Below are 19,408 nucleotides of genomic sequence, written 5' to 3' on the forward strand. Positions count from 1 at the left end.
ATTCTGTATGCAGACTAATCACCTACGATCTTGGAAACACTGTTGCAAGGAAAAATGACACTTCTGCCACTGAAATCTTTATTAAGTCAAGTTCAACAGATCACCATACAGGCTACATGGTAGTCATTTGGTTGAAGTGGATGGGGCATTAATAGCAAAGATTTCATAGGAGAGTTGGTCTCCAAATTGGAGTAATTTACAAAGACAGCTGTAATAATTACAACTGTCAGACAATAAAAAACAGATTAAGAGGTTTAAATGATGGTGGAATCCTGTCCAGTCTTTCTTGTATAGTTATGAGTCACAAACAGGTTATAAATAAAGCAGTGGCATTCTGAGAGGAGAAATACAATGGATTAATGATGAAAACACTGGGGAGTCAAACAACTGGCAACTGGGGCAATTATACAGTCAAATGTAACTAAATGTTATCACTCAGTACAATTAAGAGGTCCATCCTTGTCCATTGAAAATAATGGGCTGCAAAGCCAAAGTAAATTCATGAATTCATCGCAACCCTATCTGAAGACCTCAAGGTTCTTTTCAAAGCTTTCTGATGGGAGGTAGAAGAGAAACCACATTTACTTGAATGTTAGGAAAGACATTTCTAGGCCAGCATCCCTAGTCAAGATCTTTCTTTCTCTTTTTTTTGTCCTTTTTAGACTTTTTCTGTTCAACTACGAGCACTTCCTCCTCTTGCGGCTCCTCCTTGTCCTCTCTTTTCCTTTTCTTTTGCTTAGTTTTACCGTCCGTCTCCTCCGCTTTGGTCTCTCCACTGCCCTGACTGTTCCCCTGGTCGGCCTCCACAACCTCTGCCTGTACTCCCTGCTCCTGTTTCTTCTTCTTCTTCTTCTTCTTCTTCTTCTTCTTCTTCTCTGTGGAGATGTTCTCGGGCACCTCAGAGTCCTCCTGCACAGGTGCAGGTGTGGCACACTCCTCTACGGCCATCTCCTCCTCTTCCTTTTCTGTGTCTCGCATCTTCTTTTTCTTCCTCTCAGAGGAAGAGGAGTGGTTTTGCTCCGTTGTCTCCTCAGAAGCAACGACAACAGTCTCCATAGCTTCCACACCTCCAACTCCGCTCTGTTCATCGTTCTCCCTCTTTTTCTTCTTTTTCTTCCTCGTCTGCTGCTCCGTGTCGCTGATGTTGGGGCTGTCCACTGGGGTCTCGGAGGCAGAGGGTGTGGGTGTGTGGAGGCCGCTGGTCCCGCCGTCAGTCGGACTCGGAGTAGGGCACTGGACCGCCGCCCCTGCGCGAGTCTTCTTCAGCTGAGCCATGCGCTGGGCAAAGTACTCCTGCATGGTCAGCGTGCTGGTGACTGTGTTGGACTCGGGCTCCTCGGGTTTGCTACTGGTCACCGTATCTGGTTCCACTGCCTTGCTTTCCTTCTCCACCTCCTCCTGTGAGTCTTGACCACTACTTTCCTGCAGATTAAAAAAAGGACACTCGTGAGAAAAATGCTGTGTCTGTTTCTGTTCATATACTTCAACAGGAATTTACAAAGTGATAATATCAGCAGAAGGTACATGCATTTGAGGTACATTAACTTATTAGCATGATATGGCTACATTATTTTAAATGCTAAGTTTGGCAACACTAATAGTCATGCAAACATGACTTTCCTTCCATTTAAAGTCTGAACATTCATAATAAATCTAAAACACACACACACACACACACCACAGGAAGTTAACGTTGCATAACAATAGCAGCAACAACAACGAAACTTCAGACCAACGTGTGTGGTGCAAGACCCCAAAACCAACACAGGCGCCATGCTCTCAGAGAAAACATAGAAATGTTTCAAATTAGCGCCGCCTAAACTGACAAGTGCTGAAATGACAAGCTATGAATGGAGGAGCCTGTCTGAGTGGAAAGGAACATCAGCTACTGCCACACCTCTCCACACAGACGCAAAAGGCCCTGTAGCATCTCCTCCCACGCACTGACACCCGTGCGCACACACACACACACACACACACACACACACACACACACACACACACACACACACACACACACACACACACACACACACACACACACACACACACACACACACACACACACACACACACACACACACACACACACACACACACACACTCACTCCACATGCAACGTGCACTAAACACACATTGAGAAATAAATGACTCCGTCAGTCATCGACGGCCGCCTGCTGAGATTTGACATCACAGCTTGGCTCAGGTGTGCTGAAGCTTAACGCCACGCTGAGATGGCAGGTAACGATTGCTTTTGAAGTAAACTTCAAGTCTCTTTAACATGAGGGAAGCTTGGTGTCCGACAAGTTCACGCAGATAATGTGATGATACCACAACATAAACAAAGAGACTTAAATGGTGTGGTGATGATTTTGTTTAGTGATTTGAACGAAGACGAAGTTAACATGAAGTCATTCTGAAATAAGGACCTAACAGGAATTACCTCTAGACGCAAGAACAAAAAATTACTGGTGTTTGAAAGCATTTAAAGGATTAGGCTAAATTGAGATGATTAATATAATCCAGGGGCGTAACTCACAAATCATGATTTTTCAGATACACGGATTACTGTTATGTCAAGCCTGTAAACAAGTTAGATTTGGCCAGAGATTATACATAAAAGGTGGCATTTTACATGTCACTTACTGCACACATCTAGACTGGTCATGGATAATCCATCTTTGCGAGATCCTGACCAGCACCACCCATACCCTCAATCCTTTGTTTTAATGATGAGATTCAGGTCTCCATCTTTAGAGATGATTTGTAGACCCATGTTTCCCACCAAGCAGGACTCCTCCCAGCAGGAGCAACGGCAGCAACCCGCAGCTCGACGTGACGCCGACCGCTCGGAAGGAGCACAGAGGCTAGCTTTAGATTAAACGGCGAGCCTCCAAACGCTTTGTCACGCCGCCCCACGCTCCCATTTGTCTTCCATTTGCTAATAGCCTGCTCAATGCATAATGATTTGCCGTGAAGAATACCCACGCCGCAAGCCCCTCCGAAAACAAGCCAGGTGCTCTACATTACATCGCTGACAGGCCAGAGAAAAGCATTTTTCACATAGAGTGTGGGGGGGGGGGGGGGTACGCATCAAGAGCACCTGAATAATAAGTGTAACAGAAAAACACGGTGAGGTCCTATGCAAAACACAAAGAGACAGAGGTAAGATGATAATCATCGACTTGGGAGTGGCCTGCAGCCAATACAGAATAAAATAGTGACAAGAGAATAGAGACAAGCGGTCACACGGGACTTCCAGGGGTTCTTTGATGTACATTGTTTGCTTTGTGAGTGCCTTCTGCTGGTAGTGTTTTATTAATTACCAATTACTGCCTATTACTCTGGCACCTGGTAAGCCTTTTACTGGTTTGGGGTTAGGTGGGTGTGATAAAAAAAAAAAAAAAAACCTGTTAATGTCAGATGTCTTTCGATGATGTAGAGGTCCAGCCTACCAAAGCATATCTGTCCAAAAGTTTTCAGACTCTTTTCAGGCTTCCTTCGTTAGAAAGATGTGGCGAGGCAAAAGAGAACTGCAAAAACCGCAGATGTAGGCTCATTAGAAGAAAATAAAAACTTTCCAACTTTTTTTCTCCCCCCCCCCCACCCAAGAAAAATCCATACCCCTGGTTGTTGTACAATAGCATTCCCTCTGGTTCGGCTAAGGGGATAGAGGCTTTGCGACTGATGGCATGGACAGTGCATCTCTGGGATTTGGCGTAATGGCCGGAGGGCATTTTTAGGAGTTGCCTGTGAAATTACTCTCTAGAGAGGGCCAGGGAGGAGACGGAGAAGGAGAGAAGGAGAGAGAGAGAGAGAGAGAGAGAGAGAGAGAGAGAGAACAGGGTAGTGGGAGAGATGGAGAAAAGGAGGGATGTGTAAAGAGGTAACAGAGCAAGTGATAGTGGGAGAGGGAACATGGAGAGTGAGTGAGAGAGAAAAAGGAAAGAGGGAAAGAGAGAGAGAGAAGGGGGGAGGGAAAGAGAGAGAGAAGGGAAATCCTCCTCATCAGAGTGGAGGTGTTGATTTTGTGTGTGGCTCCAGGAGTGTGTGCCTCTGGGAGCATCCATTAAGACTTATCTCTCTAATACGCAGTAAGAAGAGCTGCAACACACACACACACACACACACACACACACACACACACACACACACACGATCAGCCAGTTAGTAGGTCTGAACCACATAGGCAAACCATGACTGAGATGTACAACAAACATCTGAAAGCCTCCAAATCATAGAAGGTCACAGACAGAGGACACAGAACAACAAATAACAAGATGACAAACCACTGTAGCTGAAAAGTGCTACAATATGCTGAAATTCACTCAAGATGGCAGCCTACTAATCAGGTTTTAGAAGCCACATCTCCAATACATCCAACTTTCTAGAGGTCCAGGCAAACTAAGGTCTGACCCAAAAGTAATTGCAACAGAAGTTATTTTCACATTTTCAATTTGTGATCTAAACACCATAATAAAAGTCCATGAAAATCCAGTTGGTGGAAATATGATAAAAAAGGGTGTTTTTTATGCATTATCCTTCAGCAAATACTGACATTCTAAATAAGCATTCTAAAGAATATCTGACCCCATCTAACTTAACATGGAATTTTAGAATCTTGCATTGTTGAGGAACATTCTTTTATTTTCAAAGAGTTAGTGAATTTCTTGGGCTTATTTCACACTGGTTTGTTGCAAAATTGCTGTCTATTTTTACATTTTGGCCCTTTAAATCAATGGAAATGGTTGTTGAGTCTTTAAAGGTTGTATCAACAATGGCGGGGTAACATCACTTCTGTTGACATTCAAACAAAACAGAGAGCTAGCTCGCTACTCCCTCCCCCTCCCTCCCGTGCAATTGAAACTCTCCTGAACACGCATCTCGTCGGTTATTGGTTGGAACACTTTATTTTGCCTTTGAGTGGTAGCAACTAGCCTAGAAATCTAGACGCACCCTAGCGGCACTCTTTGCTGCCAGGGCTAGTCTAGCAACTCTCCGTTGGCTTGTGAGCTCGAAAAATTAAACTTCTATCAGGCCAATCAAATCGTGTATAGAGTCGTTAGCCGGGCTTAACATAATGATGGCAGAGTTGCAACGGTTTGGCTTGAATTCCCTGCTACTTGAAAACAAATAAGATAATGTTGCTGTTGGCAAACAGTGTGACACGAGTTAGGCTTTTATTAAGTTGGCAAAAGTTTGAACTAGCCAGAGGGCTTGCAGAGGGAATTTGAAAGACAACCGATTATCCCGCCCCTCGGACTGAGCACTGCGAACGGTGAGTGCCCAGACCCTACATTTTAATGTGGGTCTGGCTCGTCAGGCTAGTTGGCAACAGTTGTTGGTAGCAAATGTTTTTGTGTGCAGATCTCAGAGCCTAGGCTGCCAACAGAGACACGTTTTTTTGACGGCCTGCTTATGGGGAGGGCAGCTAGCGGATCTTTAAGAAAGATTAGATAAATGTGATCATTTATGTTTGGGCCTTTTTTGGCCCTGCAATCGCTGATACAACCTTTAAATAGAGAACCAGAGTGTAGCACTGTAGCTGCCTTGCTGCTCTAGCTGTTGGCAGGGATGGACAAAAATACATCAAAATGTATTTTAAAATAGAACATCAAATACTCTAATTTCAAGTCAAAATAAACTACAAAATACATTAGCCACACCATGTATCAAAATAAAATACTGTGTTTTTGTATTTTGAAAGTACCAAAAATTTTCTTGAAATGGAGCATGATATCCATGTACTTTTGCGTTTATTCATTATTCTGTTTAGAAAAAGTGAAATGGAAAATGGAAAAACAAGTGGTATACGACTTTTTGAAGTTCTATAGCCAGATAGCAAGGGGCTGGCAGACCACTGTCGGCCCACTGGGGGCAGATCTGGCGGTCCGCTGGCATTTTGCTCATCGGTTCTCTGACGGTCCACTGGCGGGTTGCAGACAAATGCCCAATATTTTGTCACTATTGGTCTAAAATCTTTTTCATTTGTTCAGTTATACTCCATATATAATTTTAATAACTTTTCTTAATATTCATGACAAGTTAAATTTAAAGAAATGGTGGTCCAATGGGGGACCACAAGTGGCACGCCACCGGCAGCATACCACCAGTGGCCCGCAATCTGCCAATCTGATTGTGCTATCTGGGTAGTCACTTGCTAAATGAAAATTATCCCGTATTTAGGGATCAGGCTACAAACACAATGTTGACTTAATGGATGTGAATAAATGTCATTCAAGCATTCCGTTCGCGACGCAGTGCCAATCTTCTAAAATTGTTTTACGCGTCGCGAACGGGAACGGACCACTTCAGTTACGTGCCCGGTGTAGCCACCCTGTAACAGCGTTATTTGGACATTAATCCACTGCTTGGCTGAATTTCCCATTGTCCTACGTAATTTAGAACGACCATTAACCGTGTGTTATTTGCACACCTATGAAGTAGATCCATTTTTTTGGCCGTATCACACTTGTATATTAATTCGCCGAACTCGTTGTGAAGTTTAAATGAACTGTCACGTTGCATTCGAGCTGTAAAATGCGGACGTTCAGAACATGGCAACATTGTAGCATATGACGGAGGTGGCTTTTAGCTAGATGGATGACAGCAGGCTAAGTAAAATAGCGATGTTTCAAAGCTAAAGTTCATCAGAATCTTGGGATACGCCCGCTTGACAACGGGAGAGATAGAACTAACGACTGGCCTTTGGCCGTAGCAACCATCCATTTAGAACTAGTAACGGCAGTTTGTCCTGCAAGTTGAGAAATTAGTTGATGTGCGTCGGAAGAAATTAGTTCTACAAAAAAGACAGTTTTAGCGATTAAAACGTTTAAATTGTAACAGGAAATTAACACAACACAAGTGGCAACAGTGGAATAAGCGGGATAATGGACTCCACGGTGGTCTGTTCACAGAAATTAATGCACTTACAAGGTTTAAACGGCCCTCCGCTTCGCGTCAAGATCCGTCTTCAAGATCCGTACTCCTCGCTTGAGTTCGTGATTGTGAACATTGCAAAATCTACAATCAGCATCCACGGCCTGCGCCAATGTCTGTGAGGTGCTGTGAAATGGCTGCAATGCATCGCATGCTTTGATAGATAGATAGATAGATAGTAGATAGATAGTATACTTTATTGATCCCCAGGGGAAATTCAAGGTCTTAGTAGCATACAGACAACACACACACATTCACTAACAGCAGAAAAAGTAATTAAAGTATATAATATAAAAACACAGTTAAGCAATAAGGACAGTAGAATATAAAGAATATACTAAATACACTAGAATACAAATTATAATAATAACTAACACTTAATCTAAATTAATTCTAAAAAACAGTATCCACATAGTGGTGATTAGTCAATCAAGAGGCACTTGTAATGACTGAGGCAGGGACTGAGCCTGTGATTCTCTGTGCATAGTAAGGTAAGGTAAGGTGCTCTGTGTGAGTGAGTGAGTGTCATGGTGATAGTGCAATGGTGATAGTGGTCATGGTGATAGTGCAAATGAGTAAGTCCAACAGTGCAACAATGCAGAAATAAAGTCTATATATCTATATTCTATATATAACTATTTTAAGAAAGGTATAAGTGTGGCCACAGTTCGGCTGTGGCCTGGAGGGAGTGGTTATGCATATGTGCTAATGTGCTAATATAGCACGCAAACAGTGAGGCAGAAGGACAGTGGTAAAGTGGCTAGTGGTAAAAGTGGCTAGTGGACAGACAGTATCCAAACATGGGGGGGGGGGGGGTGAAGAGGCAGACAGACTATGCAGAGAAGTCTATCTCTCCTCTTCTCTTAAGTGAGGCATTGAACAGCTCAATGGCCCTGGGGACAAATTACTTTCTCAGTCTGTCTGTTGTGCAAGGCAGTGAGCGAAGTCTCCAGCTGATCAGGCTCTTCTGCTTAACAATAGTGCTGTGGAGTGGATTGTCCAAGATGTTGATCAGTTTGTTCAGGGTCCTTTTGTCAGATAGTGAAGTGATGCACTCCAGTTCAGCTCCCACTACAGAGCCAGCTTTCCTTACCAGCCTGTCAATTCGCCCCGCATCTTTTTTCCTTGTGCTTCCTCCCCAGCATACTACTGCATAGAAAAGGACGCTGGCAACAACAGACTGGTAGAACATCCTGAGGAGCTTGCTGCACACATTGAAGGACCGCAGCCTCCTCAGGAAGTACAGCCTGCTCTGTCCTTTCTTGTAGAGTGCATCAGTGTTGGCTGACCAGTCCAGTTTACTGTCCAGGTGGAGACCCAGGTACTTGTAGGTGCTTACCACCTCCACATTGACCCCATCAATGTGGACTGGTAGCAGAGTGGGCTTAGACCTGCGGAAATCCACCACCATCTCCTTGGTCTTTGAAGTGTTCAGTTGAAGTTGATTGAGTTTGCACCATTGCACAAAGTCATCCACCAGGCTCCTGTACTCCTCCTCCTGCCCGTTCCTGATACACCCCACAATTGCAGTATCGTCAGAAAACTTCTGCATGTGGCATGACTCGGTGTTGTAGCAGAAGTCAGATGTGTACAGGGTGAACAGGACTGGAGAGAGCACAGTTCCCTGTGGCGCTCCGGTGCTGCTGATCACAGTGTCAGAGAGACAGTTCTTCAGTCTGACTAACTGTGGTCGCTCGGTCAGGTAATCTGTAATCCAGGTTACCAGATGAGCGTCCACACCCATCTGCAAGAGCTTGTCTCCCAGTCTGAGGGGTTGGATGGTATTAAAAGCACTTGAGAAATCAAAGAACATGATTCTCACAGCACTTTTCCCCTTGTCTAGGTGAATGTGTCCTGTGTAGAAGATAAGTGATGGCATCGTCCACGCCCACTTTCTCCTGGTATGCAAACTGTAGCGGGTCTAGTGCATGGCGTACCTGGGGTCTGAGCATGCCTAAGACCAATCTCTCCATTGTCTTCATCACATGTGATGTAAGAGCGACAGGTCTGTAGTCATTAAGCTCACTAGGGTGTGGCTTCTTAGGAACAGGGGTGAGACATGATGTCTTCCACAGTGTTGGAACTTGTCCAAGGCGTAGGCTCAAATTGAAGATGTGCTTCAGTGGCTCCCCTAGTTCAGCAGCACAGGCCTTGAGTAGCCTTGGACACAGTCTGTCAGGCCCCGCTGCTTTATTGCTGCACAGTGTTTTTAGTTGGGCTCTCACTTGAGCTGTTGTGATGATGGGGGGTGTAAGGGGGGAGGGGTGCATCTGGGATCTGTGTGTCTGATGGCTGTTGACTGAGGTCGTGGTCACCTCATTGTTCGTGATCGCCATCGCTTTGGCAACAGGTCACAAATTATGTAGTAGCCTTTATGCCTCTACGCCATGTCATTCAGATGGCCGCGATATGACCCCCCCCCCCCTTCTTTATTGCATTTTGCATTTCAGTTGTAATTCTAGGTCATAATACAACATCATTTTCACTTAGCAAGTAACTATAGTACTTCAAAAAGTCATATACCACTTGTTACTTATCATCTAAATACTGTATCAGAGATGCACTCAAAAAGTTACAACTGAACTTGTCAAGCGATACAAAATGGAGACAATTTTCTGACATCGTCAATGCATGCCCAGATTGAACAATGTTGCAGGGCAACCCAATCACATAACCGGTTCCATGCGTTCCGATTGGATGACTAAAGTTCTCAAGAAACTTGAGGTTGGTTTGAGAGGGAGTGCATTGTGTGTATGTGAGCAACCTACAAGTTACTCATCTTGCATTGAATCATCTTCCTGAATCTCAATAATATGATCACAAGTCTAGGCAAATTACTAAGGGGCCGTCTACACCAGTGTTTTTCAACCTTTTTTGTGCCACGGCACACTTTTGACACTTAAAATGTCCCACGGCACACTAACATCCTGTGTGAAGAAAAAATAAACATACCATAGCCTAAAATTTCAAATAATACACAGATATGGCCTTATTATGGCTTCTATGCAAGATCTGCTCAATAAAACAAGCGCCCTCTGTTTCATTTGTAGGTGAATATATCTAATTTCATTGTTTTTATGAACTGGATATGTGATGATTCTGTGAATACTGGATATGGGGCCCCCGTTGTACAATGCCTGCATACCACAAATAGTGCAATCATACAATCAATGAGAGCATGTGGTTATAAATTCTTTGATGCAACAGTTGCTTTTCTGGACCAGTGAGTGACATTTGGGTAATTTTCTGCGGCACACCTGATGATCTCTCACGGCACACTATTGTGCCCCGGCACAGTTGTTGAAAAACACTGGTCTACACAACGCTGTTTTTTGTGATACCGGTGAGGTTTTGTTATCGGTTACGCCTTGCGTGTACACGACGCCGGCAGTTTAGGAGACTGTAACCAATAGTTTTTGAAACCGGCTTCCGAAGTGGGAATTTTTTAAACCGCCGGCTAACTTTCGCCGTGTAGACACCTGTAGGTGCGAAGCCGGCAATTTTATGATGACATAGCCCCACCTCTCAACTCAGCCACGGCACTCGACCTGATACGCTGCTTGTCAAAACAAACCAAACCATTTATTTATCATATTAAAATGACCGAATTTGTCTGTAGTCTCCTTATTTCATGCGACTGCTTAACAAACTGTTTCAACAATGTTTTCTTCTACGCGATTCAAGCAAATTAAACGTGAAGCCTCTGCACAGCCGGCGCCATCGACTGGTCTGGCATATGCACTACAGCACATTTAGCCGATTACACCTCTGTGTGTGCACGCAAGTTTTTTCTTTACGGGTGTCGTTAAAGGTGTGAAAGCGGTACGAGAATATTCACCCAGCGGCTTCGTGTAGACGTACCCTAAAGTGTCCTACATACTCGCCACTCCCGACCGGTAGCGCGACAATGTGACGTCACGGGAGCGCCGTAACCATTTATACTTGCGCGTTAGAGATGCGCGGTTCGCGGTTACAGCCGCGGACTCCGCGGTTAAACCGCGGATCGGGCGGATGACGTGAAGAAATAGAATATTTTTATTAAATTCGGGCGGGTGGCGGTTGAACCAATCAAATGAAAAAAATATAGCCTATACATTGTTAAATTGTGTTACCTACATCCGAAAAAAAACGAGCACACTTTGAAATAGTAAAATTTTCATCAGGCAGTTTGGCCTAGTTGCTTCTATGCATGCTGCTTTGCTCTGCTCAGAGACGGTGTTGCGGAATTGGTGTATTCCGATCAGCTTCGCTGCGCGGCGGTCATAATCATTTCTGTTGCAATTAGTTTTGGGTTGAGTGATTTTTTTTCTTTGATAACTTGTCTAGGCCGTTTAGGCTGTTCAGGCTAGAGTCATGTGGGTTCTGAAACTCTAGAATGTTACCATAGAAACACTATGACAGTTCAGACTCAAACAAACTTCTGCCAATGTTCCAATGATTAATGAACAAAAAGAATTAATTGTTTCCCTTCACTGGAAAACAAGTCACATCTAGAGAAGATGACTGTTAAGAAAGGCTTGTTCTCAAAGCATAGGCAGGTATTCTCACTTAAAGGTGGTGGAGAGTGAAGATCAATTCACGTCATGTCAATCATAAGGCCTGCAGTCTTCTGATTTGGTAGTGATGTTTGCTTTGCAAAGTCTTACAAATACCACTAAATGGTTGACACACTCTGAAGGGATTACTTTAAATAAATAAGTAAAATATGTCCTTCACATAGAATAGCATTTTGGACATTGCTAGGGCTCTAACCAATTTAATCACTTCTGATGCCTAACTCAATACCCAATGCTTCCAATACAACTCCAGCAGCAAAATGCCACCACCACCACGCTTTACTACCGCGTCCAACATACAGCTATTGAGTGAGTCGGGTTGCCATCATCACCTGCCTACAACCTCCTCCTCCTCCTCCACCTCCACCACCACCACCTCCTTCTCCTGAGTCTGCTGGCAGAGGCCGGGCCCCAGGAAGAGGATGCGTTCCCTGCACCGCATGCGGCACGCAGATAAGCCTCCTGAAGCAGCAGCCACCACCGGCTCTTTCCTGCCCGCCCGTCGCTCCCCTGGCCCAGGAGAGGAGAGGGAGGAGAGGCCGAGCAAGGGGGCCCCCCGGGAACAGGAGAGAGAGAAAGGAGGGGAGGAAGGGAGAGAGGTGAAAAAGAGGAAAACAGAGAAAGAAGGAGAGAAATAAAGAGGGAGAGAGAGAAAGAGAGAGATAGGGAGGGAAAGGAAAGCAAAGCAAGCGAGAGAGAGAGAAGAACAGATAGAGATGGAGGGAGAGAGAGATGGAGGGAGAGAGAGATAGAGACAGGGAGAGAGAGATACAGACAGAAAGAGAGAGAGAGAGAGAGAGAGAGAGAGGGAGGGAAAGGAAAGAAAAACAAGCTACAGAGAGAGAACAACAGACAGAGATGGAGGGAGAAAGACAGGGAGAGAGAGAGAGAGAGACACACACACACACACACACAGACAGACAGACAGACAGAGAGACAGAGAGCGCGAGAGACATGAGGAGGCGGAATTCAAAGGGCCCTTTTCTGAGGCCGCTCAAAAAAAAAAAAAAAAAGGACATTGTCGCCAGCAGCAGCCCAAAGCAATAAACACTGGGAAGGGAGTCTTGGAGGGCGAGCGGGAAGGCAGGCGGGTGGGGGTGGGGGGGTCGGGGTGTTGGAGACTGCGTTAACATAAATGTGTCTGGTGGCATTTCACAAACCGTTAGCAATAGAAGGGGGTGGTGGTGGTGGTGGAAGGTAGAAACGTGCTGTGGTTTCCGTCGCTGCAGAAATAGCCAATTTCATCAACAGTGTGATAAAAATGTCTCATTCTGCCTTGTGGCATGGTCTCTTGCCTTCTATGCACTGCACTAGATAGGCCTACCATGCTGAGAAACACACTGCACTAAACACTTCTATGCTGTTTTCTTAGAGTAGGCATTGATGCTGACTGTTCAGGAAAATTACTATTAAAAAGGTGCCCCATAAGGCAAAAGTAAAATAGATAGGGAACAGACACGCATGCATTGAAGACGAGAAGGTGGCTTCTCGATCGATCTTAATCTATGATTAAACACACTCGTAATATGTCTCAAACGACACACTGATTATTTTTTATGATGTAGCAACGAGAAGGCCCAGGGAATTAGTGAACAATGACTTTTGCTGGAAAGGGTGGCATGTTAAGTTGAGTGCACTAAACGGCGATGCTTCATTGTTACATGTCCAAACACAACGAGGTCTACTTTGTACGTGCCAGTAACTCCAAGCCCATATCATCCAGCGGGAGAATATAACCCATTACAGACTAGAATGCAAAACATCAGCACAAGAAAATCTTAACCCGACGATAGATCACACAAACTATTATCAATCGTAACGATCTCAAAACAGGAGGCTTCCCATCCGTTTTATTTTGATATTGGTTTGCAAGGGCCTTGTGGCTAATTTGGCCCACAGCGAGTTGCAAGCTGAACTGTAGATTAAAAACACAGCCGCACCGCGGCTATTACTGGCTCCCACCAATGGATAATATCGGAGCAATATTGGGCGGCCTGCTAATTACAGGAACCATGCTCTCATTGTCCTGCCACTATTATAAATTTGGTGGTGGCCTGGATCTATGGATCGGGCCTCCCGATTACCCAGCTGTCTGTCCCCTGATGAGGGGGAAACTGGCGGCAGCACCATCCTTCACCAGAGTGAGCGTGGGTGGACAACGAAACAGGTGGCTCCCGTGCAAGACAGCGCACAGTTCAGGGTGGCTTATTAAAGGAAGAAAAAGAAAAGAAAAAAGCAGGCCCGCAGCAAAGTACAAAGGGTTTCCCCTGCAACAAGACAGCTCTTCAAATCCATCAGTTGTGCTTTTTTTTTGTTCTTTAAAAAACATGTGCAACTTATGACAGATTGGCAAGTCACTGTCAAAGAGTGACATGACTCATGCCTGTAATAGCTTTACACAAAGAAAACAAGCTCTTTAAAACAAAGCCTGTGAATGGGGGAGGCCAAGATTACAACAGTGTATTGTTGCTTCCTTTCACAATACTACTTGCTGAAAAAGGTCAAACAGCAAAATCTCAATGTAAGATATGTGAGGCCAACAGATGCGTTGGAAACCTCCTTATCTTTCAAAATTTGCGGGATTAAATTATTTTTGTAGAGGTAACAAATGACTACAAGATTATGCAAAGGGCACAACTGAACTATGTTTGCTGTACACTGAAGTCTGCCCCCCCCCCCCCCTCCCCGCCGCACCCACCCTAGAAGCGCTCGCGTTGTCATCCTGAAGATGGAAGACGCACAGTTTATTTTTCGCCGCCGTGATTTATTACACTAAAAAGGCAGTGATTAAATGCAAAGCCCAGGCCTGCAAAAACACCGCCATGGCGCTTGGAGATCTTTCGGCGCAGTTTAGCTCAGCTTCCTCAGGCAGTAATTACCTTGCCAGGGCATTCCAGCCTCGGCTCGTAGCTAAGAGACAGCCATTTCTGTTACTCCTCCACCGCCACACACAACCGCCGCCAACCACCCCCTGCCTCTGTTTTTCTTTTTTCTTTAATGCTAATCTGTACATGTCAGCACATTGGCACAGTTGGACGACTGTAGAATGACTTGCCAAAGATGAGGACGTGTGTGTGTGTGTGTGTGTGTGTGTGTGTGTGTTTGTGTGTGTGTGAGTGAGTGAGTCGGGGGGGTGGGGGTCATTTGGCTTGTTTCTTTATATTCTGTGGTGGCGGCAACGTGCCCTTGTCAACGGGGAGTGTGTGTGTGTGTGTGTGTGTGTGTGTGTGGGTTGGGGGGGGTTGAAATTGAAGGGAAGACAGGGGGCTGCACTTTTGTTTGAGGCAATTAGGTGTTACCCGAGAGCGAATTAGAGTTCCCCTGGCTTCACAACAAACACAGCACCTGCTAGCTAAGGTTACCGGTAACATGTCACAAACCGAGTCATGCTCACATAGTACCCGCTAAACATTTCAACACCACAGATCACAAACTCATCTTTGTATATGACAATATACTATATATATATATATGTGTGTGTATTTATATACACAGTTTTAAAATGACTTGTGAATGAATGTAATACACTCACACCTTAACTATGATAGTGTTTTGTTTTTTATACTCAAGGCACTTGTACTGTACCATATGTAGATAGCAGCACCTTGTTACAAGCATGGCACTTCACCAGTGTGGCTACGTCCAGTTCACAGTGTCCGGGGGGAAGGGGAAGGGTTGGGTACCGTTCAATTTGTATCGATTCAGATTTCGATTCAAATTCTGCTTATCAATTCCGGTTCCTATCGTTTCATCATTTTGATTGCCAAAGGAACTGACATTTTTTGGATAAAATATATAATATGTCTTTATTCCAGGAGTAGTCTATGTTCTAAGCCTGAGCTGAACATTCAAAAAAGAGAATATTTATTTACACATACTGATTCACAGACATATTCATTAGGAGACTAAGGCCTTAACATCATCTAGAGCAGCTAATTAAAAATAACTGCTAGGCCTTGTTGTTTTGGATTGTTCGAAAACTTTACTTGTCTTTGTTTGCAATAATAAGGGGCCCATTGTGCTAGTGAATAGTTAGACAGACCTCAATTCAAAATAATTAGGAAAAAAATATTTCTGAAAATTTTCTTACATTTTTTTACCAGTTTCCCGTTTGTTATTGATTCTACTCTATTCTAATATTTCGGTTCAAAACCCTGGGCAGGGGGGTAGATCGGTTTTGCATCGTCAGCAAATGTTTAAGTATTCAGCCCCACCCGGCTGACTCGACCAGACATCCATCGCCTCCACCAGCGAACATCCATCCATCCACTCCCACACACACAATCTCAAACTTCACGGTTACCTCCAACCCCAACCAAATCAGCCCCATGCACCTCTGCCACATGTCGACATGCCTGCGGCCCATTACACCCCTTCTGCAAACACACACACACACACACACACACACACACACACAACCCCCTCCCAATTTTAGTGCTGACGGTGGTTAGGAGGAACACTTCGCCCCCCCCCCCCCCATATGTCTCCGTAGCAGCAGCGCAGTGTGGCGGGCCCCTGACGTTCCATCCTTCATGTGGGCGGCTGTGGGTGGACGCAGGGCCACAGGTGGCCAGGCTCTTTGTGGCTTTAGCGGGTGTGGGAGTGAGAGAGGGCGCCGGGGGTCGTGCCAAAACCCTGGGCACAGCGCGACACGACGCAACACGGCGCAGTGGGGTTGTGTTGGGAAGGCCTGAGAGGAAAAACGTTGGGAGATTCTGGGGGTCTCCGAGGAGCCCCTTAAGCTGGTCCAGGTCTGGAGTGGACCATCCACTGGACCATTCTGTGAGTATTGTGTGGAAATGACTCTGAAAAAAAAACAGACCCAGCTAATGGGATTTAAGTGAATACTGAACCATTCGGCAACACCGATAACGTGAGACAGATCAAAGCGAAATGTCTGAAAGCACATAATAAAGGCCAAATGCTTCCTTGTGTTCTGTCCTTTTGAAAGAGATATTTTTCATCCAGTAATTATAATACAATAAGTACAATATTAACCTAGTACTTTACTTTTGCATGTGTATGTGAGTGTGCTTGAGTTCATGCATGCACATGGAAAATATGCATTTGCAAGAAGAACACCGGTCTGACATGTATAGTTGCATATGCAATGCTGGATTAGGGTTGACTTGGCAAATTAATTGGAAAATCAATGAGCAACAGGTTCCTGTAGTGTTCTCTACTATCTGCGGCTACTGTAAGCTGCTACTCAAAATTAACAGGACATCAAGAAGGATGTTTTAGCAAAACAAAAACAACATACACTACAGCTAACCAATGTCAGTCTACCAGACAAACAACGGTACAAAAATGTACCCTCACTCTAACATGTTTTTACAATTTTAAACAGATCCTCTTCAAAAATCGAGAAGATATCATGTAAAGCCAAAAATATTACAAATTTGCAAATGAACTGAAACGTTTGACAGGCATCCACAAATACAGGAAATGGAAAACAGGAAGAGAGTGGGTGAAAAGGGAAAAAAAATAAATAAATCACACACGCACACACACATGCGCACACACACACAGGCGATCCGGCATTGACACGACGAGCCGTGGGTAAAAAATGACTAAGTTTGGTTGATGTATGAAGCAGGCGGGAGTCCATTCATCAGTCGGCCCCTGAGCGCTCGCCCCGGCCAGTCCCTCAAGTCGCGGGCCGCAACGCTCCCCTTTTGACTGATTAATTAGCCAATCAGAAGACATTTTTCACCGGCGGCAGGAGGGTTTATTTCAGCTAATGCCCGGGCCCCTTCCTAACAGACTCATTCCAGCCAAGTCGGCTCTTTCTTGCGGGGCCCTGCCGACGATACGGAGAGAGAGAGGAGAGGAGTGCAGGGGTGTGTGAAGGGGGTGGTGGTGGGGCATTGAGGTGGGGGGTGAGGGGAAAGAGAGAGAGAAAGCGTGTATGTGTGTGTGTGTGTGTGTGTGTGTGTGATAAATCATAACCTTACTCCACCCCTGCAGCTCTCTAACTAAAACCCCCAAGGAGAAGCGACAGAGAGAGAGGGAGAGAGAGAGTGTAAGAGGGAGAGAGGGGGGGGGGGAATGTGTATAACAGATAGCACTGAAAAATGAAACTGCAAGAGAGTATAAAGCAGCCTAACAGACAGAGACGAGAGAGAGGAGAGAGAGAGAGAGAGAGAGAGAGAAAGGGAGAGAGAGAGGGAGAGAGAGAGAGAGACAGAGGACAGAAAAGACACAGGGTAAGACATATAGACAGAGAGAGGGCAAGAGACAGAACACTGGGACTGAGACACAGTAACAACAGTGCAACACAGAGACAGGGGGAGAGCGAAAGAGAGCACGAGCAAGAGAGAGAGAGAGAGAGCGAGCGAGCGTAAAAGACAGGCAGAAAGATGGAGAGACCGAGAAAGACAGCAAAAGAGAGAGACAGAGGGCAAGAGAGAGAGAGAGAGAGAGAGGGAGGCAGGCTTCAGACTTCTGGGACCCCCGGGGGGCATATGGTGCTCAGGCCCAGTGAGCCAGAGACTGCGCCCTGCTGGCCAGACCTGGAGTGAGTCCCCAGCAGCAGGACGGGACCGGACCCGGCTATGAGCGGTGACCAGCGAGCCCTCGTCTTGTTGGGCAGTGACTAATGATAGTAAGGGGGGCTGGTAGAGGTCGGTGTGTGTGTGTGTGTGTGTGTGTGTGTGTGTGTGTGTGTGTGTGTGTGGTGGTAGGGGAGGAGACAGCAGTGATGGATCACAGGTAGGTTCACAGACAGACAGCTGCTGTGTTGCTTGTGTGTATGTGGGGTTGTGAATCTAGTGTGTAGTTTGAGTGTGTATATATATAGTGTTTGTGGTGGTGTGTATGTAGGGTGTGTAAATAACTAGTGTGTATACAGTCTATCTAATGTTTTTGTGTATGTGTATCTGATCTGTAGGCCCAGGTAGATGGACAGCTGCTGCTGCTGCCACAGCATGGGGCACCGCTTAAGGCAACGAAAGGAAACTGGGTAATGATTACTTCCTGTTCCTAAACTGTACAGGTAACAGGGAAGCTACACCAGGCGCGCAACTGAAGCGTTCCGTTCGTGTTGCCTCTGCTGCAACAATCAGCTTCCACTATTATTAATGGAAGTAGCTACACCAGACGTGATACGTTCGGAAAAAATATACCAGTCTTCTAAAATGTTTTTTACGCGTCGAACGGAATACTTCAGTTACGCGCCTGGTGCAGCTTCCCTGTAAGGTTAATCCATTCCATTTAGAAAGCTGAGGAAAACTTGGCATCCAGGATTCCACTTGAGACAAAATCCGATTTCACCTTTTCCATGTTTTTTTTTTTTTTTTTTTTGATAGTCTGGTACAGGTATGAACAAAGCGCTGGTAATCACCTTGAAGATGAAGAGGAGAACAGGAAGGGGCCAGAGGCCTGATCTGCTCCCAGGGCCCAAACAAACACTGCTGGCTTTGATCTGGAGCCAGCCATGTATGAGAATCAGAGAGGGTGGGGGGGGGGTAGAGGGGAAAAGAGGAGAGAGAGAGTCAGTGTGTGTGTGAGAGAGAGAGAGAGAGAGAGAGAGAGAGAGAGAGAGAGAGAGAGACGGGGGGGGGGGGGGGGTTAAGGGGGAAAGAGGGGAAAAGAGTAGTCAGTGTGAGAGAGGGGGGGGGGTCCTGCTCTTCCAGGCCTTGAGGTGATGGGTTGTGGGTACACTGGGGCATGCTGGGACAGCATTGATGAGGGGTGTGTGGGGTGTGTGTGCTTGTGAGTGTGTGAGTTGAGTGAGCGAGAGTGAGAGAGTGTTTATGTATGGCTGTTTGGGAGAATGTGGTTGTGTGAGAAAGTAAGTGTGTGTGTGTGTGTGTGTGTTTGAGTGAGAAACAGTGCTTATTTCACATGTTTGCGTGTATAAGTATCTGAGAGGAGATGTATGTGTATTAAACGAGTGTGAGAACTGGTGT

At 45.5% G+C, this 19,408-nt stretch overlaps 1 protein-coding gene and 1 long non-coding RNA gene across 2 annotated transcripts in view; one reads left to right on the top strand and one right to left on the bottom strand.

Annotated features, from left to right (window-relative positions):
• Positions 1 to 18,940, top strand: part of LOC143109388 (uncharacterized) — a 20,103-nt gene extending 1,163 nt beyond the window's left edge. The window contains exons 2-3 of the long non-coding RNA XR_012983843.1: positions 18,388 to 18,459; positions 18,806 to 18,940. This is a non-coding gene — a long non-coding RNA (uncharacterized LOC143109388). The remainder of the gene's footprint in view (positions 1 to 18,387; positions 18,460 to 18,805) is intronic.
• The window catches only part of pinx1 (PIN2 (TERF1) interacting telomerase inhibitor 1), a 29,729-nt gene continuing 10,382 nt past the window's right edge, over positions 62 to 19,408 (bottom strand). The window contains exon 7 of the mRNA XM_076272099.1: positions 62 to 1,422. Within this exon, the coding sequence (XP_076128214.1) occupies positions 622 to 1,422 (801 nt within the window). The 3' untranslated portion in view covers positions 62 to 621. The remainder of the gene's footprint in view (positions 1,423 to 19,408) is intronic.

Source organism: Alosa pseudoharengus, unplaced genomic scaffold (assembly GCF_046254945.1).
Source record: "Alosa pseudoharengus isolate Yale_2024_CS ecotype anadromous, Long Island Sound unplaced genomic scaffold, YU_APseudo_1.1 YU_APseudo_1.1_scf_7, whole genome shotgun sequence".
Taxonomy (NCBI): Eukaryota; Metazoa; Chordata; class Actinopteri; order Clupeiformes; family Clupeidae; genus Alosa; species Alosa pseudoharengus.